This window comes from Halichoerus grypus, chromosome 12 (genome assembly GCF_964656455.1).
Source record: "Halichoerus grypus chromosome 12, mHalGry1.hap1.1, whole genome shotgun sequence".
Lineage (NCBI taxonomy): Eukaryota > Metazoa > Chordata > Mammalia > Carnivora > Phocidae > Halichoerus > Halichoerus grypus.
Genome location: NC_135723.1, coordinates 88776117 through 88795836, shown reverse-complemented (window position 1 = coordinate 88795836; position 19720 = coordinate 88776117). Strand labels below are relative to the sequence as shown.

The 19720-nt window shown below is 37.3% G+C and overlaps 1 protein-coding gene across 1 annotated transcript in view; it reads right to left on the bottom strand.

The window, feature by feature from the left end:
* Positions 1–363: 363 nt before the first annotated feature.
* Positions 364–19720, bottom strand: part of AGBL3 (AGBL carboxypeptidase 3) — a 63193-nt gene continuing 43836 nt past the window's right edge. The window contains exons 15-16 of the mRNA XM_078059592.1: positions 7509–7740; positions 364–3326 (exon numbers count right to left, since the gene is read on the bottom strand). Coding sequence (XP_077915718.1) covers positions 2903–3326; positions 7509–7740 — 656 coding nt within the window. The 3' untranslated portion in view covers positions 364–2902. The remainder of the gene's footprint in view (positions 3327–7508; positions 7741–19720) is intronic.

The window sequence follows — 19720 nt, the reverse complement described above, 5'->3', positions numbered from 1 at the left end:
AGGGTCAGGAGAAGCAGACTCCCTGCTGAGCAGGGAGCCTGATGCGGGACTCGATCCCGGGACTCCAGGATCATGACCCGAGCCGAAGGCAGTCGGTTAACCAACTGAGCCACCCAGGCGCCCTGGACCACATCTTCTTTATCCATTCATCTGTTGAAGGGCATCTCGGCTCTTTCCACAGTTTGGCTATTGCAGACATTGCTGCTATGAACATTGGGGTGCATATGGCCCTTCTTTTCACTACATCTGTGTCTTTGGGGTACATACCCAGTAGTGCAATTGCTGGGTCATAGGGTAGCTCTATTTTTAAATTTTTGAGGAACCTCCACACTGTTTTCCAAAGTGGCTGTACCAACTTGCATTCCCACCAACAGTGTAAGAGGGTTCTCCCCTTTCTTCACAACCTCTCCAACATTTGTTGTTTCTTGCCCTGTCCATTTTGGCCATTCTAACTGGTATAAGGTGGTATCTCAGTGTGGTTTTGATTTGGATTTCCCTGATGGCTAATGATGATGAACATTTTTTCATGTGTCTGTTAGCCATTTGTATGTCTTCTTCAGAGAAGTGTCTGTTCATGTCTTCTGCCCCAAAGTGGCCGTACCATGTTTTATTTCATACACTATTAGGAAGTATTTTCTCTGCTTCTGTCTTGTTAGAGATTGTAGAGATTTGGTGTAATTTCTTAAATTTTTTGTAGAATTCAGTCAGCCCATCTGGGCCTGGTGATTTCTCTTTTGACAACTTATTTATTGATTCCATCTCTTTACTTGCTACAGGCTCCTTCAGCTGGTCTGTCTCTTCCCGTGTGCATTCTGGCAGATTGCGTCTTTCAGGGAATTGGTCTGTTCCATATAGGTTAACCAAATTGTGAGTAGAGAGTTGTTTGGAATATTCTTTTATTAACCTTTTAACATCTGTGGTATTAGTACTGATGGTCTCTCATTTCTGATATTAATTTGTGTTTTTTTTTTCTTAGTTAACGTTGCCATAAGTCTATAAATTTTATTGACAATGGAATATTATTCAGCATTATAAACAAATTAGCTATTAAGCCATGAAAAGACATGATAAAATGTATATGCACATTACTAAGTGAAATAAGCCAATCTGAAAAGGCTACATATTATGTGAGTCCAACTATGTGATATTATGGAAAAGGTTAAACTATAGAGACAGCAAAAAGATGAGTGATTGCCAGGGGTTAGTGGGGAGAGAAAGATGAATATGCAGAGAGAATATTTAGGGCAGTGAAACTACCTTTTTTTTTTTTTTTAAGATTTTATTTGAGAGAGAGAAATATTGAGAGAGCATGAGAGAGAGCACGAGCAGGAGGGAGGGGAGAGGGAGAAGCAGAAGCAGACTCCCCGCTGAGCAGGGAGCCTGATGCAGGACTTGATCCCAGAGTCCCAGGATCATGCATGACCTAAGCCAAAGGCAGATGCTTAACCGACTGAGCCACTCCAGTGAAACTAAGCTGTATGGGTACTGTAATGGTAGATATATTTCGTTAGACTTTTGTCCAAACCCACAGAATGTACAACACTCAGAGTAAACCCTAATGTAAACTATGGACTTTGGATGGTAATGATGTATCAGTATAGGTTCATTAGTTGTAATAAGTGGTGGGCAATGGTGATAATGGGGAGGCTATGTATATGTATGTGTGGGTATCAAGGAGTTTATGGGGGAAATCTCTGTACTTTCTGCTCAGTATTGATGTGAACTTTCTCTAAAAAATAAACTCTATTAAAACCAAAAATAAAACCAAAACAAAAATATAGCAGTTACTCTTTTACTATCCCAGTGAGCTCTCCTTGAACCCTCTTTGGCTATTGTAATTGTTGAGAGTAGACTACCCAACCTTAGCTTTTCTTAGTTACATCTTGCTACCATGACCTAATTAGCTTTTAGCCTATAACTTTCATGTGCCTCATCTACCTGATTCTCATTCTGCTTATCCTTATCCTGTAATGGACACCACTGGTGACCTGTGACTCTTGTTTTCTCACTTATCACATCCATCTTGACTTATTTGCCTGACATACCTATTTCTCTGCAGTGTCCTTGAGGAATTCCACCACTGCTGTCTTATCAGTGATAAACTGTGAGATGTTCTACTTGCTTTCACATGAATAAATGGCTGGAGATGTACATTCATTAGCTCTAAAGCAAACTGCACATCTGATCTTTTACATGGTTGCTACATTTTGAGAAGTAAAATGACCATTGTATACCATAATCTATGCATTTCAGTGCCATTTTGTGACACACTTGCTCTGTGCAATTAACGTCCTTTAATATATAGTATTTTCTTTAATTGTTGGAGCTATACAACTTAGTACTTTCCTATGCACCCTCTTATTCTGTAATTATTTTAGTCTTGTGTGTTTTATATGTACAATTATACAGTAATCTTCTAGTGGGGAGAAATGTCTTTTATATCACTGATGGTTTCTAGCACACTAAAGATAAAACAGAAATTCAAGAAAAGATGTTTGTTGACTGATTCATTAAGGTGCCTAGTAGGGATGTTAAAGTCACTGATGGTACATGTCATTCCGTCCTTGAGTTCTTAGTTTTTTTGGTGTTCTATGCATACGTTGTTTTGGGAGAATTCAAAAGTTCATAGATTTTTTTTCCATCTTGGCAAAAATCAAATATAAATAAGTGATTTTAAATTTTCTGTATTTTCTCTGGATTTCTTTCTAAATCTCTGAAAGATGTTGTCACTAATGAAGATGGGTTATCTAGACTTTTAGTATATGCATATGTATGTGTAAGGGGAGGGATAGAGATAGAGGGCTGGGGAGGGCTTTCTCTTTTTCTTTCTTTTCCTTTTCTTTTTACTATGTAAGCATATGGTATTTTTCATCCACGGTTTTCAGAGTAGCATAAAGCTAAATTATTTGTCCCTTTGGAACTTCAAATAGAAGGTGGGCTGTCCATGATTCTTACTTGGTTGCTCGTCCCTATTTTTAGTTGGACGTGGAGCTATTTGCGTCGAGTTTTGCTCATTGGATTCTTCAGCTTGAAGACTCTTTTCTTTGATAATATCTGCATCCTTTTCAAAACTTGAGGGAGTAGTCTCCCATTTGCTGCTGAGAGGTTTCATGTCTTTAGTCTTTGTGGCCTTGATTCGAGAGTGTTTTTTCTTCTTCTTGGGCACTTTGAGAGCTGACAGACTTTCAAGTGATCTCTGGGACACAGACTGGAGCCACTCTGGAGAGCTTACCGTAAGATTCCTTTGGCTTACAAAAGGGTGATTTCTGGGTGGTGTCCAGGATGTGCTGTATCTCTTTGTATTTATGTAAGTAGCTGGCGTTAGTCTAGAAAAGAAATGAAATACGAGTTTTTGTCATGTACGCTAGGTATTTGTAGTCCTTAGGTATTTTAGTTTAAGTCTTATTTTTAAATCCTTTGGTGAATTCATTTTCCCTTAGGACCTTTACCATTATTTCTATGAGAATGATCCATGTCTTCAATTTCTGCTCATGATTTTTCAGAACCACTCCTGAAGAGTGGATAAAAAGGAATATCATCCTCTTGTACTTCTGAATGCCAAGAGGGTATGTTTGAGATACGTGCCCTGACCCAAGCTTCCTCATACAATGGCCACTCTGGGCCTCAGTGCCTTACCTATACATCTAGTTAGTAAATGTTCTCTAAAATTCCACTTTTCTCTAAAAATCTACTTGTTTATTCTATTAGAATATACTTAGTTATATGCTATACATTTTTTTTTCTACAGTCAGTAAAAAGATCAATATGAGTCCAAGAGATGGAAGCTGCATCTATTTCTTCCTGGAAGTGGAAAATCTCTCCAGTCCCATTTTGATCTGCATAGTGTTTCTCAAGAATTTTTATCATTAAAAGATGGAATGCCAAATATGAGATTTATTGCTTAATATCTGATTTCTGAACAATGTTTGACAGAGATAAAGAGATGTAAATCATCTTGCTAATATGATATTGATTAGTATCCGCCTAGACTCTATTCACTTTGGTTACAAACAGAACGGACAATTTAAGTTCCAGCCCTAAAGTTATGTTCAACTGTTACATTCTGTAGCATGAGAATTCTGCCAGCTGTGGAAGCACATTAAGTATTCTCTCCCTGATCCAAATTTGGATAGATGTCTAAAATGGTTTGACGAAAGTGTGATTTTTCTCATTTTTTGGTTTATTCTCACTTTGCTCTGTAATCTCTTACTATGGGTGACAGTATGTGTGCTGAGCCAATCGGACAAAATACATAAAGCCATAAAGAAGTTCAAAGAGCAAAAAATATCCACTTGATTGTATTTAAGTATATAGTGAATTAATCTGTTAAGAATGGTCTTGCTTGCTATTTTCCTATTTTTTCTTATCTCCATGTATACCTACGGTAGATACTTTGGGGAAGGGTCTGCTCCAGGCACAAGGTGCCCTTCTCTGGGGACTGACTACCTCTTGATCCACAAGGGTAGGCCTTCCATCAGCCATTTGTTGTTGTTGTTGTTTTTTATAGATTTTATTTATTTTTATTTATTTGACAGAGAGAGACAGTGAGAGAGGGAACACAAGCAGGGGGAGTGCGAGAGGGAGAAGCAGGCCTCCCGCCGAGCGGGGAGCCCAATGCGGGGCTCGATCCCAGGACCCTGGGATCATGACCTGAGCTGCTTAATTGACTGAGCCATCCAGGCGCCCCTCCATCAGCCATTTGTAACTATCTGTTCTCTACCCGCTGGCATGGTTGCCAATCAGATTCTCTTTCCCTGTAACTTAGAATCGGGAAGGAGAGACAGTGAGTCTTGTAAGTGAAAGTGCTTGGAGGATGCAAATTTGTGCAGTTAAGAGGTATGAAAAGATTTCTGTAGAGAGAGAAAAGCAGAAATTGAAGATGGATAAAGAGTTCGGGTGGCTTTGCATTCCCTAGTTTCAGCCCTTTTCTGAGACCTGGCTGAAAACTCTCTCCCCTTTATTTCCATAAATAGTCTTGGGTTTTCTTATACTTCTTACCTCTTACCCTACCTTATATTTTTGATTAAGCTAGCTTAAATTGGTTTCTATTATTTGCAACCAAAGAGTTCTTAATTAATACAGTCTATTAGCTGTCTACCCTTCCAGACTCAGGCCAATCCACACTGAGTACATTTCTGGGTTCAAGTGTGTAAGAGATCTCTCATGAAAATGATTAAAAATCAAGCTATGTCTTGTCACCTGTGCCTAGGTCCATTGTATTTTGTTATTAGTTTCCTGATTTTTTAGTCTGCTGATATTATCATATGTGTTTGATCCCTTGTGTGCCTGGGCCTATGTATGCTGTCTGTTTCTCCCATATAAGCTGACCTATTAGATATAATTTCTTTCCTTTTTTTTTATTATGTTCAGTTAGCTACTGTACAGTACATAATTAGTTTCTGAGGTAGTGTCCAGTGATTGACTAGTTCAGTGTCACACAGTTTGTTAGGCACCGCCTTCCCCAGCATGACAGCTGTCCCTTCTGATTGGAAACTGCCGCCATGACAGCTATCCCTTCTGATTGGAAACTGCCACCAACTGCCTATTCTTGTAATTTTATTGACTTTGCTGATTATACTATAAAGAAGTAGGCATTAATCAAAATTTAGGGGGAAAAAAGCATAAAAGAGGAATATCATCCTCTGTCAATGCTTTATCCAGAGAGAATCATTGTTGGGACTATGCTACCAGAGATTTTTCTAGGTGTATATGTGTTTGTGTATAAGATGTATACATTAAATAGATTTACATAGTCCATAAATGCAACCATACCAAAGTTGTTCTGTAGTTTTTATTCACTTATGCATTGTGAACAGTATCCCATGTTAATTAATCTGTACTTATATTTCATGGCTACATAATATTTCATTTTATCGATATACTATAATTAAGCAATTTTTCTATTGTTGAACATTTAGGTTCATTTCTTTTCCTTTTTCTTTGACTCTTATAAACAATACTGAAATGAACATTGGGGTGTCTGGGGTTCAGTCAGTTGAGTGTCTGACTCTTGATTTCGGCTCAGGTCATGATCTCAGGGTCTGCGCTCAGTGGGGAGTCTGCTTCAGATTCTCTCTCCCTCTCCCTCTCCCTCTGTCTCTCCCCACCCACCCTCACTCATTCTCTCTCTAAAATAAAAATAAATCTTTAAAAATATATAAAGAAGTAAACATCACTACAGAAACCTCTTACCTGGGTTTTTTTCCCCCTTTTTCCCGAGGTTTAATTTCTTTTTTTTTTTGAGAGAGAGGAAGAAAGAGGTGGGGGAGGGGCAGAGGGAGAAGGAGAGAGAGAGAATCTTAAGCAGGCTCCATGCTCTGCGCAGAGCCTGATGTGGGGCTTGATCTCACAACCCTGAGCTCATGACCTGAGCTAAAATCAAGAGTCAGACACTTAACAGACTGAGCCACCCAGGCGCCCCATCCCTAGGTTTAGTTTCTAAAAGTGGAATTTTTTAGTGGAAATGAATGTATGATATTGAGGATTTTTCATTTATATTGTTGGATTGCCTTCCAAAACTCTGCATCAAAAAACCCCCCAAAACCAAAAGAAAAACAGCTCTGTATCAGTTCATATTCCAACCATCAGTGAGTGAATGCTTCCATTGAGAAGCAAAAATGAATAGTATTTCATTATTGTTTTAATTTGCACTCCTTCAATTTAAGTGAGATTAAACATTTTAAATGTTCATTGACCAATTTTTTTCTTTTGTGAATTTCTGGTTCATAGCCTTTGCTCATTTTCCTACTGAAATATTCACAATTTTGTCATTGTTGTGTAGGTTATCTGTGAATATTAAGTTTGTTGGTCCTCTGTTTTTTCATTTATATTTTAAAGAGAATATAACAGACTCTGGAAACAAAATGTCTATTGGCTGTGTGACCTTGGACAAATTACTTACTCTCTTTGTACCTCAATTTCCTTACATGTAGAATGTAAAACATTATGTGCATGTGTGTATAAACACAGAATCGTGTCTAGCACACAGAAGATACTTCATCAAGATTTGTTAATAATATTTTCAGCTTGCTGTTGTCTTTTAGGTATATGTGTTTCCTTTTAGTCTTAGTGATGGTTCTATTTTTTTTTATCTTTAAAAGAAATCTGGTCTTATTCTTTATGCTTTCCTCTGAATATCAATAAGCTTAAGTAATTCAAGTCAATTATTTCTAATTCTGGTTGCTCCCTAGGATTATAAGGCTTAAACACATCAGAAAAATCTGAAGTCAGGCTACAGTCATACTTTATTCACACAACTTTAATTAGAGATCCAAATTAACGAGTGATTTCACGCAAATAAACAATCAAATAAGGCCTGATAACCTACTCCCTTCACATATACAATGTTTTCTGAATGGCTTTGGTTTTTTGTTCCTTTGTCAAATGTGGTGTAGCTGCCACCATTTTTAAGAGCATATGTTTGTTCCATAGGATAATGAATTAATAAGCATTGCTTCCTTATAAAAATGTATTAAATAGCTGAGAATGACAAAATTGTATTGACTTACTGATGTTGAATTTGGCAGTTGGTTCTTGGGTTGAGTATTTGTTTCATCTGAGGGGTTTGCGCATTTTTAGTACTTTCCATGATAGGGAGCAAATACTGCAATATTTCTTGAGTTTGAGCTATTCTTTTATCCCTGTAGATTCTTTTTTCATCATCTGTCCAATTTATGCCAGTCTTCTTGCTCTGGAAAGAAGTACATTCTTTCATTTTGCTTTTAAGGTTGTGATGCAGATCTGGGGAGCAACCACAAATATATGTATAGATACATGAACTGAATTGACTCAACAATTATTTATTGAATATTATGTGCCAAGGATCTATCTAAAAATTCTTATCCATTTGAAGCTTATATTTTAATTACAGAGTCAGAAAATAGCAAATAAGTAACATATATAATATGTCAGATAATGATAAAGTTTACAGGTTAAAATAAAGCTGGGGAGGGGAATAAAGAATTTTGGGGGAAGGGGCTGATTTCTGTTTTTTTAAAAGGTGTTCAGGGAAGGCCTCTCTGTGAAGCTGCCATGTCAAAGGAGTTAGGGAGTGAGTCAAGCAGATACCAGAGGAAAAGAGCATTCTAGGCAAGAAAAATAGTAAATGCAAAGGCCCTGAACTAGGAGCATGGTAGTGTACTGAAGGGTCACCAAGATGGCCCAAGTGGCTAAAGCAGATTGAATTAAGGGGAAAGAGCTAAGACAGCAGCTCAGCGAGGTGACTTGGACTGAGTTCACATGGTGCCTCACAGGCCATTGTAAAGACTGATTTTACTGAGTGTGAAACGGGGAGCTACAGAAAGGTTTTGATTTTGAGCAGAGGAGTATCAACATCTGAGATTTGTTTTAGCAGGACCCTGCTGTTATATAACCCTGTATTTTGAGATAATTAGTGTGGGATGTGAGAAGAAAGGAGTCTGTGGTGACTGCAAAGCTTCTGATCTTGGGAAACAGAAGGATGGAGATATGGGAAAGACCATGGGAAGGGCATGCTGGAAATCCCTTCTTTACTACAGGATATGAAGGAATTATTATTTTGTTAATTGTGATAATTATTATAATAACATTTTTAAAAAGTGTTTATCTCCCCCTTCCATTAGTAAGACTACTCTAAAAAAAAACTCAGAAAATAACAAGTGTTGATAAGGATGTGGAGAAATTAGAACCCTGGCATACTGTTGCTGGGAATGTAAAATGGTGCAGTCACTATGAAGAAAAGTATGGTGGATCCTCAAAAAATTGAAAATAGAATTACTATATGAGCCAGCAATTCTACGTCTGGGTATATGCCCCAAAGAGTTGAAAGCAGAGTTTCAAAGAGTTATTTGTATATGTTCATAAAAGCAGCATCATTCAATTCACAGTAGCCAAAAAGGTAGAAGGAACCCAAGTGCCTATTGATGGATGAATGGATAGACAACAGGTGGTAGATACATACAATGGAGTGTCACTCAGCCTTAATAAGGAAGGAAATTCTGACACCTCCTACACCATGGATGAAACTTGAGGACATTATGTTCAGTGAAATAGACCAGTCACAAAAAGACAAATAATGTGTTTGTCTTCCAAATATTTGATTCCACTTATATGAGGTACTTAGAATAGTCAAAGTCAGAGAGATTCAAAGTAGGATAGTTGCCAGGAGCTGGGAGGAGTGAGGAATGGGGAGTTGTTTAATGGGTATAGAGTTTCAGTTTTGTAAGATGAAAAGAATTTTGGAGATTGTGTACATGACAAGGTGAACGTACTTGACGCTAAAAAATAGTTAAGATGGTAAATTTTATTTCATGTGTATTTTGACACAATTCTTAAAAATCCAATAGGAGAGAGCTGAGGGATAAAAAGAAACCCTGAGTAAAGCCTGAAGGAAGGCTAGTAGACATTTTAAAGGATGTGGCAGGATTACTTATAACTATAATGCCTAAGGTGGTACGCAGACAACATGAGAAAAAGTAGAATACACTTAGAATAAACGCATTAAATACGTTATGCTTTGTAAAAAGAAAAGTTAGAGATACACACTGAACTATTTATGGGCAAAATGATATGATATGATGAATGTGATTTAAATACTTTAGTAAAAAAAGTGGGAATATAGATGAAAGAATAGCAGGATGCTGGTAACTATTAAGGGTGGGTCCTAGGACCCAGTGGATTCATTATCATATTCTCTCTACTCTTGTTTATGTTTGCATTTTCCACAGTAAGGCTTTTAAAAAAAGGAATTGTCCATTATTAAAAGTGAATGTTGACTATATTTTGAGAAAGTGAGAAAGAGTGTAGTAATTAGAATTATGTTACTGAGGAAATTGATGGGCAGGAGATCTAGGGCATCACTGATAGTTGGGAGAGTACACATTTGGACTTCATTTTTTAAAATTTCAATATCCCTCCAAAAAAGAGAGATGAGTATAAGAAACTCCCTCTTAAACCCATCACTCAGCTTCAATAACTGGATTTCTTTTTGCTCCTATGATGATCATTAGTTAGAACCCATCACTGGCACGAGGTGAAATGGTTATTGGTAGCTAATATAAACAACCTGTGCAGGTCAAGCACGTTCCAAGGAGACTTAGTGATGCCTGGAATGTCATGACTCACTTTTGGGCGCTGGTGGTCTAGCTAAATAGAAGACTGGATACTGCAAGAGTACTGGGTTTGTGTTTACCAAATCCAAAGAAGAAATGACTTAGATAGAAACCTCTCTGCCAGGATTTATTACTCCTCCCCTACTCTCCTCAGTCAGTTGAATTTCTGTGTTTTTGCCATAGCTCATCAGTAAATATAAACTCTTCCAGAACTGAAGAAGTCTGACGGGACCTCTAATCTCTGACAGAATCCATCTCATTTCCTACTTGATAAGTTCAGTAATGGGAAAGGACAATTTATTCTGTAATAAATTGAGTGATAACGAAGCTAGGACATTTTAGAGGAAAATGTATAGCCCTAAATGCATATGTTGTAAAAAAAAAAAAAAAAAAAAGGCGGGGAGGACAACACAAAAGAATAAGAAAAGATAGCTCCTTCTGAAGTGACTTCAGGTAAAAAAAAAAATTGTAGAGTTTTTATTAGTATGTCATCAAGATTCACCAGGACATATGCCTGTGAGATAATGTAATCAAGGGGCACCTGGTGGCTCAGTCAGTTAAGCGTCTGCCTTCGGTTCAAGTCATGATCTTGGGGTCCTGGGATCGAGTTCCACATTGGGCTCCCTGCTCAGTGGAGAGCCTGCTTCTCCCTCTCCTGCTCCCCCCTGCTTGTGCTCTCTCTTTCTCTGTCAAATAAATAAATAAAATCTTTAAAAAAAAATAATGTAATCAAGAATCTGAGAATCTCAGCTCAGGAAAGGTTGAATAAGGTTGAGAAACAGAATTTTTAGTAGCTGTGGTGGACACTGAAAAAAAATTCTCCCTTTTCAACAAAATTCCATGAAGACTACCTGTCTCCAATCTCACTCCTATTTTAAAATACACTTTAATTAGATTTGTACCTCTGTCATTCTACTGAAATTTCTCTGACCCAGATCCTGAATAAAACCTCCATGTTGTAAAACCCAATAGTAAATCCACATCACTTATCAGAAGCATTAGACTTAGTTGATTATTCCCTCCCCCTTGCTACACCTTCTTACTTAACTTCCAGGACAACACATCCTCTTGGTTTTCCTCCTGACCCACAAGGTGCTCCTTATGCTTCTTTGTTGGTTCTTATTCTTTTCCTGATCCATCAGTACTGGAATTCCCAAGGATTTGCTCAACCCTCTTCTATTATCGGTCCTCAGGAGTCTCATCCAGGTTCACGCACTAAAATCCTATCTTTATCTGAAAATACCTAAATGTATATCCAGCCCAGACCTCTTCCTTGAACTCCAGACTCCTATATCCAACTGCTAATTCAGTACCTCTGCTTCAGTGTCTGAAAGGCATTTCAAAAACAAGTCTAAACGGAATTGCTGCTCGGCACTCAGTCTTTACCATCCCAGTTGAGGATAACCCCACCTAGCTAGTCGGCCCTCAGTCTTTACCATCCCAGCAGAGGATAACCCCACCTAGCTAGTCGGCCCTCAGTCTTTACCATCCCAGCAGAGGATAACCCCACCTAGCTAGTTGCTCTGGAAACTAAAACTCTGGTAATTCAACAGTTGTAAACAATTGTGAAACCATCACCACATTCAAGATCTAGAAAAGATCATCCCTAAGAGATTCCTTGTGTTCCTTTCTAGTCCATTCTTCCCTTCATCTCCTACTCTATCCCTTCTTCCTCCAGGAAAACTTTATCTTTTTTTTGTCTCTATAAATCAGTTTGCATTTCATATACATGAGATTTTGTACAGCATTTACTGTTCTGTGTCTGACTTCTTGTACTCAGCACAATGATTTTGAGATTCATCCATGTCATGTGTATCAGTTCATTTCTTTTTTATTCTCTGGTATGGAGAAGGCATCAATGATGAGGTATTGGGAATAAGGCAATTAAATAGATTTTTTTCAAAGCTATATTAAACTTTTTTTTCCTGTATTAAATTCATATAGAAATTAAATAGGCAAGTATTTTTCAGAATCAGGACTAAAATGGCTATTAACCCTCTCTGTTCCAAATTTCATAGGATTTATTAATGATGATATAGTGAAAGCAATCTTTGTATTTATTAAAATCCTAAGCAAACAAACAAACCACCTTCTGTTGGTATCCTTGTCTTCTCAGTCCAACTGGGAGTCTGTGTGCTCACTGGACACTTGAAGGATGTCACTTTGAAACAGTTTCCATACAAATCAGTGCTCTGGGGCTGAATTATTTCGTGGATTGGCTTCTCACCGGTTTCTGACAGCTGTCTTTGTTGGTCTTTGCTGAGCCTCTGAATCCTATTTTGGGAGCTGAAAGAAATTGGGTACTTTGATTTCAGTGTCAACGGTGAACTATCTGTCTAATCAAGAGTAATGTAATGTCATGTTATATTTGTATATTACACCTCACAGTATGTAAAGGAGACTTACAGATATTATCTTACTTGGGGATCTCACCAGTCCTATGATTTAGGCAGGATGCCCAATGTTATCCCTATCTTACATCAGAGAGGGAGTGTTAAGGAATCAGAATGGTTAAGCTATTTGCTCAAGATCATGCAGCTAATAAGAGGGAGGGGCAGGTCTAGAATTCACATCTTGTAACTCCAATACTTTTTCTACTTCCTCTTATTTTGATATCTCATTTGATGTCTTTCCATAGATATGAAAAGTAATATATTTTTAAAAATTGTCTTAGTTTGATCAATTCTAGATTCAAGTACAGGCATGCCCAAAGATGGTTTCTTACCTATTTTGTAGGTTTTGGGGGCAGGAGAGTTTGCATATTTCCACAGAACCCATTATATTGAGTAGAAACCAAGTTCTTAGAAGAGCCACGGAAGGAAGAAAGCACATACCATGTTTCCTCTGTTGAACAAATTCAGTCTACCCTCAGATACTTACTATTCCATGGTTCAGATGGTTGTTCATGTCATTATTCCTAAGAACAGGAAAACTTGCCAAGGGGACTAGTGATATAATAATTACTGGTATAGACAAAACTACCAAGTTTATCTATGTTATCCCTGAATTCACTTTCTATTCTTCTTCCAGTTTTTAGGTACTACTATTAGCCCTATATGACCAATGTTCCAATTGCTATTACAGGTCATAATTTGATAGTCATCCATTCTAAAGTACTAAATAATTATGACAGCAATATTTTTTTTTAAAAAGAGAAACTCAGATAATGCAGTGACAAATGCACAGAAATAAATGTATAATTGTAGATTTTAAGGCATCCATTGGGGATAGTTTGGGAATACTGAAATCTCAGTATCTTTCAAAATGCATCAGATAAGCACTGCTATGTATAACCTTGGCCTAGTCTCAGATACTATGAAGAATATAAGGAGACGTCAATTGGCAACTGTTATAAAAAAGCTACTTTTCCCTGTTGCTTTAATTCAGAATCAAAATCATAGAAGCCAGAGGAGAAGAAATAAGGTAGTCAGGTAGAAGAAATCTAGTTCTCCTACCTCAAATATCTTTTTAGAAGCCAAGCAGGAGCTCGTCCAGGTATTTTCACTAAAAAGAGAATATACCATAAAATTTCTGAACAGAGATTTTTTTTTTTTAAGATTAATGAAACTTAGTATTTTTACTTCTTGACAATTACTTCATTCATACATTGAGTGGCTAGCTTAACTGAGCTTATCTTCAATTAATCTGCCATTGTTTTACTCAGACATAAAGTGTATTAGTACTTATTTCCCCTAGAAGCCTTTTTAATTAAACTGTTTCAAAAGAATAGCAAACAGTAGAAATGCCTATCCAATAACTGTCAAACAATTCAGAACTGAAAATATGTTAGATCTGTGAAGGATATCTACATGTACAGTAAGGTGACTAACTGTTTAGAGAGCCCACTTAGGACATAGCCATGTCAGACCAAAAAAATAGTATAACAGGTAGACATGTATTATGACTTTATTTTTATTTTTTAAAGATTTAATATATTTATTTGACAGAGAGAGAGACAGCGAGAGAGGGAACACAAGCAAGGGGAGCAGGAGAGGGAGAAGCAGGCTTTCCACCGAGCGGGGAGCCTGCTGCGGGGCTCGATCCCAGGACCCTGGGATCATGACCTGAGCCGAAGGCAGACGCCTAATGACTGAGCCACCCACGCGCCCCACATGTATTATGATTTTAACATTAAATTTTAAAAAAGGTATTTAAAATGACATTCTGTATTTGATTTTCTGTTACATAAACACTATTATTTAAGCAAAACAATAAGGACCAGTTAACAGTGGCAATTACCAGTAACTTACAGAACACATTAAATAGTGTGAGAATAATAGAACAATATTTTTGTTTCTCTCCTCTGATACAGATTTTAACTCGTTATTGGATATTTAAATTTTACAATCCATATTATTGTGCATTTTTAAGACACATAAATATAAGACTTTTAAAAGCTAAAGTAAATATAATGGAGCTAACAGATACTTCCTATATTTAATAAGAATTAACAATGATGGATTTATGTCCCATGATAAAGTAGGATATTTTTTTTTTAAAGATTTTATTTATTTATTTGAGAGAGAGAGAATGAGAGAGAGAGAGAATGAGAGACAGAGAGCATGAGAGGGAGGAGGGTCAGAGGGAGAAGCAGACTCCCTGCCGAGCAGGGAGCCCGATGCGGGACTCGATCCCGGGACTCCAGGATCATGACCTGAGCCGAAGGCAGTTGCTTAACCAACTGAGCCACCCAGGCGCCCTAAAGTAGGATATTTTTGCACTTTGTGTTCCCTTTTCTGATAATACTTCTCTGAACTGCCTGTACCTTTTGGATGTTCCTCTTTTACATAGTGGTAACACTGCCACGTTCAGAGACCTGACTTGCTGGTCTCCTTTAATCAAGCCCACTTTACACTGGTCCCTGGTGGCGGTCCAGTGCAATGACATCGAGTTAGAGATCCCATCAACAGACGGATCCGAGCATGCAGTACGATTTTACTTACTAGCAGCAGCAGGTGTTTGGACTTGGTAAGGAATTAGTTTCCATCTCTCTAAAAATGTCCAAGCTTACTTTTAGTAGACTAGCTTTTTGGCATTCAGGCCATCTGCATCTTTAAATTCATCGTGTAGGCTCTGCATATCTGAAATGTCCATTGTTTTTAGACCCTTTGAAGCACACCGGATATCACCATATGTTAAACTTCTTTCTCGGGGGAAAATGTTTATAAAGCAAAGAGGTAATCTGAACTTAAACTGAAGGTGGATTTCAAATAAATTAGTTTTTCATGGCTGTTTGATTTGGCTGCCCCTGTCTGGTGACATATCTTTGAGTTTTGAGGCAGTCTTTCTTCCCCCTAAAAGTCATTTTCTTTTTCACTGTGTGAGTTTTTGTCATAACCTACATACAATGCCAAATAGTTCGGGTGCAATGAATCCTTTTCTACAGTCCTTGGTGCTTCTTCAGAGATCTTCAAACAGTTTTAGAGAAACAGCATATAAATTATTTCACTGTGGTCCTTCCCTATATTCTAATCTTCAAAGTATTTCCAAATTAAGAGGACATTTTTCTTGTCCCACGTGTTGAAAATGTGATTTAATGGCAGACTAACATTTTGATGGCTTGCCTATAGCTGGCAACAATGACAGACATCTCGTAGGCCCAGGTCTAAGGAAGCGATCTTCTTCCTTTCTATAAAGTCAAAAATTTCATTAAGTGTTTCTGCAAATTTTGAGGAAACTAAAAAGTGACCAGAAATTTTCATTATGAAAGCTTCAATATCACAGGATAGCAAATCACATTATTTTTAAAAAGTAATTAATTTAAAAAATTTTTTTAATTAACATATTATTTGTTTCAGGGGTACAGGTCTGTGATTCATCAGTCTTACACAATTCACAGCACTCACCATAGCACATACCCTCCCCAATGTCCATCACCCAGCCACCCCATCCCTCCCACCACCCTCCACTCCAGCAGCCCTCAGTTTGTTTCCTGAGATTAAGAGTCTCTTATGGTTTGTCTCCCTCTCTGGTTTCATCTTGTTTCATTTTTCCCCTCCCTTCCCCTATGATCCTCTGTCTTGTTTCTCAAATTCCTCATATCAATGAGATCATATGATACTTGTCTTTCTCTGATTGACTTATTTTGCTTAGCATAATACCCTCTAGTTCCATCCACATCGTTGCAAATGGCACAATTTCATTTTCTTGATGGCTGCATAATATTCCATTGTGTGTGTATATCCATTCATCTGTTGATGGACATCTAGGCTCTTTCAATAGTTTGGCTATTGTGGACATTGCTGCTATAAACATTGGGGTGCATGTGCCCCTTCGGATCCCTACATTTGTATCTTTGGGGTAAATACCCTGTAGTGCAATGGCTGGATCGTAGGGTAGCTCTATTTTCAACTTTTTGAGGAACCTCCATACTGTTTCCCAGAGTGGCTGCACCAGCTTGCATTCCCACCAACAGTGTAGGAGGGTTCCCCTTTCTCTGCATCCTCGCCAACATCTGTCCTTTCCTGACTTGTTAATTTTAGCCATTCTGACTGGTGCAAGTCACACTATTTTTTAGTACAAGGTGTGAAGACATGTAGCTGGTAAGATCTTTTCATTTTCTTTGATAGAAGTTTATGGATGGAATGAAATGTGCCAAATTTTACCTTTTCACTGCCAACCATGCAGATACATGAGCAAAGTACAGTTTATATTTGGACAACACATTAACAATACAAATATTTGTTTTCTGTGGTTCTGTTCTTTTTCCTCTCCTCCTGGCATCCCAATTGTGTATATATTACATCTTCTAAAATTGTCCCACAGACCTTTGATATTCTGTTTGTTTTCCTCCTTCTTGTTCTTTGCATTTCAGTTTGGGAAGTTGGTCTTACCTATCCTTAAGCTCACTGATTCTTTCCTTGACCACTTCTAGTTTACTACTGATGAGGCATCAAAGGTATTCTTCATTTCTGTTAAGTGTTTTTGGTTTTTAGCATTTCGTTTCGATTCTTTCTTAAAGCCTTCCAGATCTTTGCTGATATTGCCCGCTGTTTTTCCATGTTGGTTACTTGTCCCATTAGGGCACTTAACATATTAATCACAGTTTTCTTTTTAAAAATTTTGTTTTTAATTCCAGTGTAATTAACATACACGTTATATTGGTTTCAGGTGTACAAATAGTAATTCAACAGTTGTATACATTACTAAGTACTCCTCATGATAAGTATATTCTTAATCTCCTTCACCTATTTGGCCCATTCCCCTACCCACCTCTCCTCTGGTAACCACCAGTTCTCTATGTTTTAGGAGTTTGTGTTGTCTCTTTGTTCATTTGTTTCTTAAATTCCACGTTAGTGAAATCACATAGTATTTGTCTTTCTCTGACTTATTTCGCTTAGCATTATACCCTCTACCTCCATCCATGTTGTTGCAAATGGCGAGATTTCATTCTTTTTTATGGTTTATATTCCATTATGCATATATGCCACATCTTCTGCATCCATTCATCTACGAAGAATGCTTGGGTTGCTTCCATATCTTGCCTATTGTAAATAATGCTGCAATAAACATTGGGGTGCATAGATCTTTTCAAATTAGTGTTCTTGTATTCTTTGGGTAAATAGCCAGTAGTGAAGTTACTGGAACATATGGTAATTCTTTTTAATTTTTTGAGGATCTCCATACTATTTTCTACCGTGGCCACACCAGCTTGCATTCCCACCAACAGTGCATGAGGGTGCACTGTTTTCTCCACATTCTTGCCAACACCTGTTGTTTCTTACATTGTTGATTTTAGCCATTCTGACAAGTGTGAGGTGATCTCTCATTGTGGTTTTAAGTTGCATTTCCCTGATGATGAGTGATGTTGAGCATCTTTTCATGTGTCAGTGGCCATCTGTATGTCTTTGGAGAAATGTCTGTTCATGTCTTCTGCCCATTTTTAATTGGATTATTTGTTTTTTGGGTGTTGAGTTGTATCAGGTCTTTATATATTCTAGATACTAACCGTTTATCAGCTATGTCATTTGCAAATATCTTCTCCCATTTGGTAGGTTGTCTTTTAGTTTTGCAGATTGTTTCCTTTGCTGTACAAATGTTTTTTATTTTGATGTAGTCTCAATAGTTTATTTTACTTTTGTTTCCTTTGCCTTAGGAGGCCTATCTAGCAAAATGTTGCCACAGCCAATGCCTATGCTCTCTTAGTGTACGCTTTTTATGGTTTCAGGTCTCACATTTAAGTCCTTAATCCATTTGGAGTTTATTTTTCTGTATGTTGTAAGAAAGTGGTCCAGTTTCATTCTTTTGCCTGTAGCTGTCAACTTTTCTCCTCACCAGTTGTTGAAGAGACTGTCTTTTTCTCATTGCATATTCTTGCCTCCTTTGTCAAAGATTAACTGACCAAAGAATTGGGGGTTTATTTCAGGGCGCTCTCTTCTGATCTGTGTGTCTATTTTTGTGCCCGTATTGTACTGTTTTGATTCCTACAGTTTTGTAGTATATCTTGAAATCTGGGACTGTGATACCTCTACTTTTGTTCTTCTTTTTCAAGATTACTTTGGCTATTCAGGGTCTTTTGTGGTTCTGCACAGATTTTAGTGTTATTTGATCTAGTTCTATAAAAAAATGCTGTTAGTATTTTGATAGGAATTACATCAAATCGGTAGATTGCTTTGGGTAGTATAGACATTTTAACCATATTTTCTCTCCCAATCCATGAGCATGGAATATCTTTCCATTTGTGTTATCTTCAATTTCTTTCATCAGTGTTTTATAGTTTTCAGAATACAGGTCTTTTACCTCCTTGGTTAAGCTTATTCCTAGGCTTTCTATTATTTTTGGTGAAATTGTAAGTGGGATTTTTTAAATTTCTCTTTTGTTGCTTTATTAGTGTATAGAAATACAACAAATTTCTGTATATTGCTTTTGTATCCTGTGACCTTACTGAATTCACTAATCAGTTTTAGCAGTTTTTTGGTGGAGTCTTTAGGGTCTTCTATATATAGCATCATGTCATTTGCAAATAGTGAAAGTTTTATTTCTTCCTTACAAATTTGGATGCTTTTTACTTCTTTTGTTGTCTGATTGCTAGGACTTCCAGTACTATGTTGAATAAAAGTGATATGAGTGGACATCCTTGTCTTGTTCCTGATCTTAGGGGAAAAGCTCTCAGTTTTTCACCATTAAGTATGATGTTACCTCTGGGTTTTTAAATATATGGCCTTTATTATGTTGAGGTGTGTTTCCTCTAAACCTACTTTGTTGAAGGCTTTTATAATGAATGGATGTTGTACTTTGTCAAATGTGTATTCCGCTGTTTTAGGATGCAATGTTCTGCATATATCTGTTAGATCCATCTGGTCCAATGTGTCACTCACAGCCACTGTGTTTTTGTTGATTTTCTGTTTGAATGATCTATCCATTGATGTAAGTGGGGTGTTCAAGCCCCCCACTATTATTGTATTACTATTGATTACTTTGTTACTAGCTGCTTTATGTATTTAGGTACTCCCATGTTGTGTGTATAACTATTTATAAATATTATAACTTCTTGTTGGACTGTTCCCTTGATGATTATGTAGTGTCCTTTTTATTTATTTATTTATTTATTTATTTATTTATTTATTTATTTATTTGACAGAGAGATAGCAGATAGCGAGAGCAGGAACACAAGCAGGGGGAGTGGGAGAGGG